The sequence below is a fragment of the Stomoxys calcitrans genome, chromosome 4, assembly GCF_963082655.1.
Source record: "Stomoxys calcitrans chromosome 4, idStoCalc2.1, whole genome shotgun sequence".
Lineage (NCBI taxonomy): Eukaryota > Metazoa > Arthropoda > Insecta > Diptera > Muscidae > Stomoxys > Stomoxys calcitrans.
In genome coordinates, this window is record NC_081555.1 from 105902534 (window position 1) to 105915441 (window position 12908).

At 38.4% G+C, this 12908-nt stretch overlaps 1 protein-coding gene across 1 annotated transcript; it reads left to right on the plus strand.

Moving 5' to 3' along the window:
• The first annotated feature begins 1305 nt into the window (after positions 1-1305).
• On the plus strand, positions 1306-12908 carry LOC106085892 (5,10-methylenetetrahydrofolate reductase). Its single transcript, XM_013250342.2, has 3 exons — positions 1306-2029; positions 6431-6519; positions 12417-12908. Exons 1-3 carry the CDS (start codon positions 1342-1344, stop codon positions 12804-12806), a joined length of 1167 nt encoding a protein of 388 aa, XP_013105796.2. The 5' UTR covers positions 1306-1341; the 3' UTR covers positions 12807-12908.

The window sequence follows — 12908 nt, forward strand, 5'->3', positions numbered from 1 at the left end:
AATTTCGAAAATTTTAAAGCATTCCGCAGTTCGAAATTCGAAGCAGAATCGTTAAATAACGAGTTTTCTTAAAATTTCACATTTTATTTTTTTTTCCATTTTTTTAGCAAAGGGGGTAACCTTTGGAAATTTTCAATTTTTGATGCGAAAATTTTTTTCGAGCTGTACATACAGAACTGAAGCTTATGGCAACAAATGCGGTTTAGCGCAACTCCTGTTTTGTTTCTTCAATTATTAAGCTCAAAATCGCATAATTGATACCCAAAGATTTAAAAAAAATCAGTAATTTTCAAGGTCGAAAACGCCGTAACTCCTTAATTTTTTAGAATTTTAAAGCAGTCGCAGTTCGAAATTCGAAGCAGAATCGTTAAATAACGAGTTTTTCGGGAATTTTAAATTTAAAAAAAAATTTTTCGAGTTGTGTATACAGCATTGAAGCTTATGGCTAGGATTAGGAAGTCACACCATTGGATTCGAGTTATAAAGCTCTTTACGTAATGTTGCCCGATAAAGTAATACAATCAATATATTTTGGGCATAAATATTCAAGGTCATTTTCTAGGTCTACAGCGATGTAACTCCTTGATTTCATTTATCCAAAATATGTTCCACGACTCTCCATGATAGTTTATGCTCACTTATGCTCTATACCACTTGCAAATGAGGGTGAGAGAACACCGCCTCATGCCGGTTGTGGCGACGATGAGGATACCCTAAACCAAGCTCTTGAATATGGTATAACATTTTTAACGTCAATTCAAAATGAGGTTAACTTAGCAGCAACCTGGTAACTGGAACTGCTCGCCTACTAGCTAAACTGTGACAGAGGCCACATACTGATGAGGCGTATCCCTCAGCTAGTCTATGTATTAGAATTTCTAAATCATCTACCTAAGGGGATTTTTTTTTCAATACAAAAACAGTTTAAAAATAATTCAAAAAATATTAAAAAAATATAATCAACAATTCTTTTCTTTTAATTTTCTTGGGAATTACCCTTTCATTTTGTACTTTGAAACAAGAATTTTTACAAAATTTAAATAAATGACTCAACTCAACTTAGCTGTTGTTCTTGTATCACTTCTAACAGATCCGCAAATTAACATTGACAAAAGGTCAATTTTAGTCATTTAAAAAAAGTCCCATTTAAAAATGCGTTCTATTCCCCAGAACGTGGTCTTATCAATACATAAAAGCTTTTCTGTTATTTTATAGTAACAACTAAGCAAGCAAAGCTTAAAATGTAAACATGGGTGCTTTGGCCAAGCGTTAAAATATACACACACTCAAGTGTATATGAATGCTGTTAATCTCACCTTTGGTATTTAGTGTAGATGGAGTATGCAAGTGAAGAGGAGGTACACGCATTGCTCTTTTATTGCCAGATCTCTCAAACGGCGAGAGACTATCAAACCTAAGAAATATTCAAACAACAACAAACAGCCTCAAATATTCACAATGAGTGAGAATGCAATAACATCATCAACAACAACTTTGGGGCCATTGTCTGGAGCCTTGGGAGCACATGTACTGCCATCATCTGCAGCAACGGCAACGAATAGCACCAGCCGTTATTATGACATGAATATAAGGATAAACGAAGATCTGACAGCCTCAGCTTCCGAAACTGGGCAACTCAAACATGTCATCAATGAAAAGATCAAAAACAAAGAATTTTTCTATGGCCTTGAAATTATGGCCCGCACCTATGAACCCAATGTTGTATTGGATTATAAATCTTTGGGTCCTTTGATGCCTTTATTCACCTCTATTGTTTGGCTGGGCATGGACTATTGGCAAGTGGAAAACTTAGCAGATATAGGAGCCATAAATTTGGCGCGACAAATAAAACCCCATATGATGGTGTTGCCACATTTTTCCTGTTATCGCCTGACTGAAGATAGACTGAGAAAATTTTTGGACTTAAATTTCCCCAATGTTCTAAGTGTGCGAGGAGATTATTATGACACACAGCAGGCTTATAAATATTCTTCGGAATTGGTAACGGCTATAAGGAGCATAAGGGGAGGTAAGTTGTTTTTTAAATATTATTTATTTAAAAAAAAAAATTATAGTAATTAGTTTTATTCGACCTTTATTTGGTAACTTTTTGATGAATAATTAAGCTCGAGGTCAATGTTGTTTGTTTTTTATTTATTTATTTTAACAATATTTTGCCTTCCTTCGGTTGGCATCAAAAGGTTAGGCAAGAGTTACAATAATCATATTTTTGTAACTACATAGGATGGAGGGTTTATTCATTTTATCATTCCGTTTGCAACAAGTCGAAGTTTGGATTTCCGACCCTACAAACAAATTCGATGGTCGTAAACTCCAAGACCATTGAGCTATATCCGATGTATGTCCGTCTTTTGGCTGTATGGGAAAATTGAGCTGAAATTTGACACAGATCCCTAGTTTATCAATACTTAGGTTAAGTTAGTTGAACATGATAGTTGGACAGAATTACTAACCAAAAGGATTTAAAGAATTTCTGAACATTGAAAAATTGTATTAGGCTCGCTTTTCGAAAATTATAAAAGAATTTTTAGCAAGTTAGATCTAATGGTGTTAACAGAATTTTGAAGTATGTTCGAAAACCTAAGGAAATTACTATTAAATTGCAGCGATTTCAAAATCACATGTAGATTTTTATACCCTACACCACTACTGTTGGAGGCCACTGTAGCGCAGACGTTGACGCTAAACGTCTGGGTTTGAATCCTGGCGAGAACATCCTAAAGAATTTGTAATCGGTGGTTATACAAGGTGGTGGTAATGCTACGACATTTATAAGGTACCGTACCATATGGTATGACAGCCATGTAAAAACTTCTTCACAAGTAGGTATCGCGCTGGGTACGCCGTTCGGAGTCGGCTATAACAATGAGGTCCTTATCGTTGAGCTTAAACTTTAATCGGACAGCAATCTTTGGTATGTGAGAATTTTGCCCATGTTCCTTAGCTCATGGCTAAATTTGCATTTTTACACCACTACTTGGCAACAAGGTTTTACTTCGTAGTGGATTTGTTTGTTACACCCAATAGGAAGAAAGCTAGAAGAAGAGTTTTGTAACCTTTTTTGACTCATCCAGCACCATTACATAAATAGCTTTTCCACACGAATTGCTAAACCCCATTTTTTGCCATAACTACACTACACAAAACAATTTTTCGCATAAAAATTGAAAGTTTTCAAAGTCTACCCCCTTTGCAAAAAAAAAAAAAAAAATTCAAAAAAATTATAGCATCAATCCTCCAGTTCCTGTACGGAAAGACCTTTTCCACACGAATTCAATGGGCTCTTCAAAATTGTAAAGTTCGGTAAGTTACCAACTCGCATAGAGTTTTTGATGCCATTTTCAGCTTAACAATTGAAGAAAAAACACAGGAGTTGCGCTACACCGCATTTGTTGCCATAAGCTTCCGTGCTGTATACACAACTCGAAAAAAAGTTTTCGCATCAAAAATTTAAAATTTTAAAAAAGGCTACCACTTTGCTAAAAAAATTGAAAAAAAAAATTGAATATGAAATTTTAATGAGATTCCATTGCAGGATATTTTCCGGCTTTAGACTGTTGTTTAATGCTTTCTATTCAAAGAATAGAATAGTAGATAATATTAAAAATCAGCAAAAGTGGGTTGGTGCTAGAAGCATTTAGCTGGTTACTCGTATTGCGATTTCAATTTCGACCAAGAAAAATCTTCAGCGGGCGATGTCAAATGGATCATAGTGCTTTACAACCGACCCAACTGGAGTAGATTGTAAAGCACACATCTGAGTTTGAACGGGGCTCTTTCAGACGACTTGATTCACAAGCGCAATTGAAAACAAATCAAATCTTACTTCCCTTATTCAAATCCAACTTATCCAACGATGCCAATAGCAACAAACACAAACATCTGTCGCAAAACTCTTTTGTTCTTCGCACGGCAATTGACCAACAGTTGATGCTGCCAGTGCTGTTTTGTGTATAGCCAGTGATACCTGCACTACATGCGACGTGTCTTTCGTTTGGTTTGTCTGCTTGCGCTTTCTTTTTTCTGTCTTAAAATCTTTTTGGGATTCTATTGCAGGATATTGTCCGGCTTTAGACCATTGGTTAATGCTTTCTATTCAAAGAATAGCATAGCAAAAAAGATGTTTATGTTTGTTGCTATTGGCATTGTTGGATAAGTTGGATCTGAATAAGGGAAGTAAGATATGATTTGTTTTCTATTGCGATAGTAGATGGTCATCCTCCTTGCCAAACCGTCTAAGACTATTGGTTCCGAAATCTCTACTCTAATGATGAAGAAGGATGTACCAGAAGTAGAGTACTTCAGTAGCGACATCCATCTGTCTCTCGATGCTTTGGCAGATGGATGTCGCTACTGAGGCCAGTGAGGAATTCTATTGGGTTAAATCAAATATACTTTTTTTACACTTTTTTTCTAAAGCAAGCTAAAAGTAACAGATGATAACTGACAGAAGAAAGAATACAATTACAGAGTCACAAGCTGTGAAAAAATTTGTCAACGCCGACGTTATGAAAAATCCGCAATTACTTTTTGGGCAACCCAATAGTTAAGGGGAATCGCCAAGGCTGATATACTTTCTCTGGCCAGAGGTATTCTTCTCCATATGATCATTTCAAGTTCTTCAAAGTACACTCCAAAGACCACATGGTCATGTAGTCTGAAACCATCCGAATAGAAGCCAACGTACGTTCTATTACTAGGGATATTGTTACTTTTACATTATTTACAGCGCACAACAAGCAGGTTACTGGCTAAGATCTATGCCCATGGTGGCGTTGGACGGGCTAAAAACAGCACCCACTTACCTAGTAATAAACTAAGACATGGATTTGAAAAGTTTTATGAAGGGGTGAGTCCTTAGAATAAACTTAAAGCGAAAGAAAGAAAAATAGGAGGCATGATTCAAGAGCATATCCGATACGCCCACGTCTATGCGCGTGCCATGTAGAAACTGTGGTCCACACCCACCTAAATGTCTGCTCGGTGTGTGTTCAGTAACTCTGCGCGTTCAAACTCCACAAAATCCGCAAGTAAGATTTTTCCGCTTCCAACCGTCGAAACCATCCCGTCTTTTCGAAGAGCTGCCATCTCACGATGGAGAGCCAGTTTTCCAAAGGCAGTGCTCGATCGAGGCTGCGAACGATCTTGTCATCAGGCCTATGTTAGGTTAGGTAAGAATGGCAGTCCTTTACAGACTCACAGTAACAATTTTAGGTCCATTGTGATGCCACAGTAGTGACAGACCAAAGCTTCTGGCGGGAATCGAACCCACGACCCCTGCACTGGTAATCGAAGCACGCTACCAACTCGGCTACCGGGACAGACCTACATCAGGCTAACATCTAGGGTAGGTTGAACTTCGAAGCCATACTACAAACTCCCCACAATAACTTGGTGTCACGATTGAAAGCCTGAACAGGTCCACCGCGCTTGCCATTGCAATTTCTAACAAGGTTAGGTTAGGATGGGTTGAAAGTGCGGATATTAATCCGCCCCATGCCATTATGGATATACACCTAAGACAGTAATCGGCTTGTTGTGCGTTCTAAAACCCAAAAACCTCGAAAAAGGAAATTTAAGTCCGAATTCCGTGTTGCATACAAAATCAAAACAGGGAGTAGAAACAAGGGCAAGGTAAATCGCTTGCCGTTAGCACTTGAGATCCACAGAATTGGCCGGTCAGTGGTAAATTATGCTGCGCCAGTGTGAACTCGTTAGATGAGCAACTCGCAGTGGAATAAGATCCAGATTTGCCAGAATGATACTCTACAAGCTGTGACAGGCTATTGTCTTAGGAGGATCATTTGACAAGCATTCATTTTGAAACTGCAAATTTACTCATAAACATCCTATTAAGGAACACCATATCAATGAGTGCCGTCCGATATAAGTTTGAGCTCAATGATAAGGGACCTGTTTTGTATTGCCGAGTCTGAACGGACTACCGCAGAGCGACATCACTTTTTCGAGAAGTTTATACCAAACGGCTGATTACCTCGGGGGTAATACCTCACAAGTGTCACTGGTATTAAACCCTAGGCGTTCAGCGTTAAAGGCGGATTTGCTGACCTCTGAGCAACGCTGGCCACTCTATTCATTTTCATTCATTAATTTTATCAACGTAAAATTTCGTTTACTGTACAAAAACGTCGATTTAAGCTACTTTGGATTTAAGCCAATGATTCAAGTTCGTATTAAATGACTTTGATGTCCACATTGTCTATATTTGACGATTGTGTTTACGTGTTTCTATCTGATAAGAATTTCATAGTGAAAATTATAGCTCGTAGTAAATAAATGCTGATGGTTTTCATTAGATTAAAAGATTTTTATGAATTAATTTTTTTTTGATAAAGATTAGTGCAAATTTTTGGGTTTTTATTTCTATTTTTTCTTCTTGTATTTTTAGATACTATAACTATTGGAGTTGCTGGCTATCCTGAGGGTCATCCAGAATGCAAATCGGTGGAAGAAGATATGGATAATTTGGTTAGAAAGGTGTGTATAAGAGTTTTGCCAGGCTCTAGCCAACTTAGTTTTTGTATGTCAAAGGGCTTAGAATAGAATTTTAAAAGTAAAAGCGTGCTTAGTTCGGCCGGGCCGAATCTTACATACCCACTGCTATGGATCGCATTTGTCAAGTTCTTTGGCCGATATCTCTTTATAGACAAACAAAGGATAATGTATAAGAATTGCTATGCGATTGGGGCCATACTTGGTTTGGCTGTTGAAGACCAAAGTGGAAATTATTGTGCAAAATTTCAGCCAAGATGGATAAGAATTGCGCCCTATAGTGGCTCAAAAAATAAATTTGGGAGATCTGTTTATAGGGGAGCTATATCAGGTTATGGACCGATTCAGGCCATATTTAACACCTATGTTCAAGATCATACAAGAAATTCTTTTGCAAGCCAAATTGGATAAGAATTGCTCCCTCTAGAGGCCCAAGAAGTATAATCGGGAAAACTGATCTCCCGATTATACTTCTTCTATATTGGAGCTATATCAGGTTGTGAACCGATTTGGGCCATGCTTGGCACCGTTGTTTATGTTCGAACCAAAACAATTCATGCAATATTTTAGCCAAATCGGATAATAATTGCGCCCTCTAGAGGCTTACGTAGTCAAGATCCGAGATCGGGATTATATGGGAGCTATATCAGGTGATGAATTGATTTGAACCATACTTGGGGCAGTTGTTAAAAGTTAGAACAAAACACTTCATGCAAAATTTCAGCCAAATCGGATAATAATTGCGCCCTCTAGCGGCTCAAGAAGTCAAGATCCGAAATCGTTTTATATGGTAGCTATATTAGGTGATGAACTGATTTCAGCCATACTTGGCACAGTCAAAATAAAATACTTGGTGCAAAATTTCAGCCAAACCAGATAATAACTGGGCCTTCTTGCGTCTCAAGAAGTCAAGATCCGAGATCGGTTTATATGGGAGCCAGATCAGGTTATGAACCATACTTGGCGGAGTTGTTGGAAGTCAAAATAAAACATTTGGTGCAAAATTGTAGCCAAATCGGATAAGAATTGCGCCCTCTAGATGCCCAAGAAGTCAAGATCCGATAACGGTTTATATGGCAGCTATGGCATGATGGTGAAACCAAAACTCACTTCATGCAAAATTTCAGCCAAATCGGATAATAATTGCGCCCTCTAGCGGCTCAAGAAGTCAAGATCCGAAATCAATTTATATGGTAGCTATATTAGGTGATGAGCTGATTTCAACCATACTTGGCACAGTTGTTGACGGTCAAAATAAAATACTTGGTGCAAAATTTCAGCCAAACCAGATAATAACTGTGCCCTCTAGCGTCTCAAAAAGTCATGTTCTGAGATCGGTTTATATGGGAGCCATATCCGGTTATAAACTATACTTGGCAGAGTTGTTGGAAGTCAAAATAAAACATTTGGTGCAAAATTTCAGCCAAATCGGTAAAGAATTGCGCCCTCTAGATGCTTAAGAAGTCAAGATCCGATAACGGTTTATATGGCAGCTAAACTAAAGCAGGAGCCGATTTGACCCATTTACAATCCCAAATGACCTGCACTAATAAGAAGCATTCATGCAAAATTTCAAGCACCTAGCTTTACTCCTTCGAAATTTTGCGTGCTTTCGACAGACAGACGGACGGACATGGCTAAATAGACTAAGAATGTCAAGACGATCAAGGATATGTATACTTTGTTGGGTTTCAGATCAATATTTCGATGTGTTATGAACGGAATGACAAAATTAGGTTAGGTTAGGTTTAAGTGGCAGTCTGCCATCAGACTCACTTAAACGTTTTCGTCCATTGTGATACCACAGGAACAGAAGAAGGAAGATGCCTTCTAGTTCCTACGGTTGAACCATCCAGATCGATTTAAAAAGCCCAAAAATTTATTCACATCTGCCAAATCTGGCAGGTTCTCAAAGAAATGAGAACCTAAAGTGGAACTCCTTCTAACTGCTAGTGCGGGACACACACACAGAAGGTGTTCTATAGTCTCTTCTTCTTCGGTGTCCTCACAGCTTTTGCAAAAGTCGTTGCTGGTAACCTTCAGTCTGTCAGCATGTTTTCCGATTAGACAGTGGCCTGTCATGACGGACACAATGACTGAGATGTCTGTTCTAGCCAATGACAGCAAAGCAGAAGATCACTTCAAGTCTAGATTAGGCCACATAGTTTTGGAATGCTCACTCTCTCTGCTCTCCTCTTTGTGACCATCTATCATTCGTTGACCTCTGGGCCTGGTTCTGAATACTTAGCTTACATGTCGCTAGAGGCATACCCACAGATTCCAGTATTTGAAATGTGTGAAGTAGTTCCTAGTCTCGCAAGCTTGTCTGTTTTAGAATTCCCTGGGATATCTCTGTGGCCCGGCACTCAGAACAGGTGAATATTGAACTGTTCAGCCATCTCGTTGAGAGATCTGCGACAGTCAAGGGCGGTTTTTGAGTTCAGAAATACGTTCTTCTAAACTAGTATACCCTCATTCTATGGTGAAGGGTATAAAAACTTAAGGTTGTTAAATTGCCTTGATACGATGCGGAATACAGGATGATCAACACATCAATACAGAGTGGGTGATGTAGAGATTGTCACTAGAGAAACAACGTCAAGAAAAGGCTTATCCCCCTCTCTTGTGTACCTTGGAAAGGTTAACAGTCGTGGTCTATGCTGATGATGTTGTCAATATGGTGGGTAAGTGCTTTGAGGAATCCGTCTGGATGGGCGATGGCCAATGGGCATTGAATAAACCCAAAGAAAACTTAGTTGGTTCTAATGAGCAGAAAGAGGAAGATAAGGGCTTTAAGGGGTCTGTCCTAGATGGGTTGAAACTGCTATTCCCTTGGGGGGCAAAGTATCTGGGCGTAACCGAAGACTAAACTGAAAAAGGAGCGGAGTGTTAAAAACGAACCCAATATATTACAAGGGGTGAATTTTAAAGAGCTATAGGAAAGTTTTCAAAAAAAAACACACGTAAAATTTAGAAAATAGCATGAAATCTTTATTTGAATAAATAGTACGGTCCATATAATTTAATGTTTGAAGATTATTTCATGCAAATGTTGACTGTGACTGCGACTGCGCGTCAAATGGTCCATCTGCTTAGTCCAATTTTGGCATACTCCTTCTAACATTTCGGCCGGTACCTCACGAATAAATGCTTCAATGTTGTCTTCCAATGCGTCAATTGCAGCGGGCTTGTCAGTAAAGACTTGATTTTTAATTTAGCTCTACAAAAAATAGTCTAAAGGCATTAAATCGCACGATTTAAGCGGCAAATTAACCGGTCCCGAATGTGAAATACAATGTTCACCGAACTCGCCTTAAGTCCATTGGTACACGAGCTGTGTGGCATGTGGCACCGTCAAGTCAAACTCTTGCATTTTGGGCAAAAAAAAGTTGGAAATCATCTCACGGTAGCGCTCACCATTCGCAGTTACGTTACGATTCGCATCATCTTTGAAGAAGTACGGTCCAATGATGATACCAGCCTATAAACCGCAGCAAACTGTGACTTTTTCTGAATGCATTGGTACCTCTTGTAGTGCTTCTGGCTGATCTTCACTCCAAAATCGATAATTCTGCTTATTTACGTACCCATTGAGCTAAAAAATGAGCTTCGTCGCTTAATGCTGAACTTTCTTAACAGAGCAAGTATTTTTATATCCACCACCCAAGGATGGGAGTATATTTATTTTGTGATTCCGCTTGCAACACATTGAAATTTCCGATTCTATAAAGTATATATATTCTTGATCAGAGTAAAATTCTAAGACGATCTAGTCATGTCCGTCCGTCTGTCTGTTGAAATCACGCTACAGTCTTTAAACATGGAGATATTGAGCTGAAACTTTCCACAGATTCTTTTTTTGTCCATAAGCAGGTTAAGTTTGAAGATGGGCTTTATAGAATTATATCTTGAAATAGCCCCCATATAGACCGATCCGCCGATTTAGGGTCTTAGGCCCATAACAGCCACATTTATTATCCGATTTTGCTTAAATTTAAGATAGTGAGTTCTGTTAGGCCCTTCGACATTTTTCTTCAATTTGGCTCAAATCGGTCCAGATTTGGATATAGCTGCCATATAGACCGATGAGCCGATTTAGGGTATTAGGCCCATAAAAGCCACATTTATTATCAGATTTTGCTGAAATTTGGGACAGTGGGTTCTGTTAGTCCCTTGGACATTCTTCTTTAATTTGGCTCAGATCGGTGTAGATTTGGATATAGCCCCATATAGACCGATCCGCCGATTTAGGGTCTTAGGCCCATAAAAGCCACATTTATTATCAGATTTTGCTGAAATTTGGGACAGTGGGTTGTGTTGGGCTATTCAACATACTTCTTCAGTTTGGCTCATATCGGTCCAGATTTGGATATAGCTGCCATATAGACCGGTCTCTCGATTAAAGGTCTTGCTCCCATGAAAAGCGATTTTGCCAAAATTTGGGACAGTGAGTTGTATAAGGGCCTTCGACATCCTTCTTCAATTTGGCCCAGATCGGTCCAGATTTGGATATAGCTGCGATATAGACCGATCTCTCGATTTAAGGTTTTGGGCCCATAACAGACGCATTTATTGTCCAATGTCGCCGAAGTTTGGGACAGTTGTGTTGGGCTCTTCAACATTCTTCTTCAATTTGGCTCAAATCGGACCTGATTTGGATATAGCTGCCATATAGACCGATATCTCGATTTAAAGTCTTGGCCCCATAAAAGGCGCATTTATAATCCGATTTCACTGAAATTTGACACAGTGGCTTATGTTAGGCTTCTTGACATCCGTGTCGTTTAGATCGGTTTGCGGTTTAGATCGCTTTATTTTTAGATATAGCTACTAAAGACAAATATTTTGTTATATTTTTTATTTGGTCCAAATCGGATCATATTTCGATAAAGCTGCTATGGGGCATAAGGTATTAATTTTTCACCGGATTTTGACGAAAGGTGGTTTACATATGTATCCGAGCTGGTGGGTATCCAAAGTTCGGCTCGGCCGAACTTAACGCATTTTTACTTGTTTCATAATAAAATTCAATAATTTGCAAGCGTTGTTCGTTTTTAAGACGATTCTTGGTCAAATTACAGACAAAACTGATAATGTTTCACAGTGAAACATAGCACGAAAGATGCGTGAGCTTTTTAAACCAGTGTTGCCAAAAAGATAATAGCTTAAAAATCACTTTTGTCACAACTCCATAAGTACGAATTGGGGCCTATCATCGGGGACGGTGCACTGAATGTTTATGGTGGTGTTCCGGACGATTCTAATGCAGATAGTATGGGGGTGGGCTTAGAATGAGTTTACGGTAACGAAGATCGCCCTTTTTTGCTAAAGACTGGTATATGCGGCACAACGCACTGTTGAGCAGGTCTTTTTTTGTTGTTGAACGTCATTTTTCCCGTAGAGAAAGCTCTGAGCTGAAAGCGTCTCGCCATTCTCTGGACCTTCTGTATACATGGTTTAGATTGGATGGAGGTATCGGGCAGGAGTCTTCATTGAGTTATCGATATGTTTGCAGGAACTGCTGGAGACCGCACTATCACTATATATTTTAATAGAATTTTAGGTGAAGCGCTTTTACTTTAAATGTAACGTAACAAGGCTATAGTAATCATAACGCTTTCTAAAAACAAGCCCATACAATTTATCTCACTTGAATAAAAAAGCGTTAGCAACAAATCTACTCGTAACAAAAACATCAATTTTACGTTCAAACAAATATTTTGAGAAAACACAACTATAACCTTCGTATATGGAAAAATCCCCTAAATAAGACTGGCACAATTGTGTTAATTTCAATTTGATTGCGGTTTTTATCAACTAAATCATTTTAATTTTTGATCATTATTTTTTCCTTTTTTTCTCACCTACCTCCCTCATTTCAGGTTTCAGCAGGTGCAGACTTTATAATAACACAAATTTGTTTTTCATCTCGAGCGATCATTGACTTCATTCGACGATGCCGTGCCAAAGATATTAAAATCCCCATTTTAGTGGGTATTTTTGTGCCGGACAACTTTCGCATGCTGGAGGCAATGTTACGTATAACCCAAATTCGAATGCCCGCAGTGGAATTGGAAGAATATCGACAACATTCCATATTGGGTAGAGCACAATTTACAGAATTTGCCATAGAAAGAGCGGCGGAAATGATTGATGCCATATTACATAGCAATGAAGTGGAGGTGTATGGTTTGCAATTTTTCTCAATGAATAAATTTGAAAATATACCAAAAGTTTTGGAAAAAATTATGCAAAATAAAAATAATATCTAAAACAATGAAAAAAAGAATTAAATTGCAAATTTTATATAAACTAAAAATCTTTCCAAGCACTTGGTCCCATGTTCTTATGAACATACAAAGTAGTGTGCACAA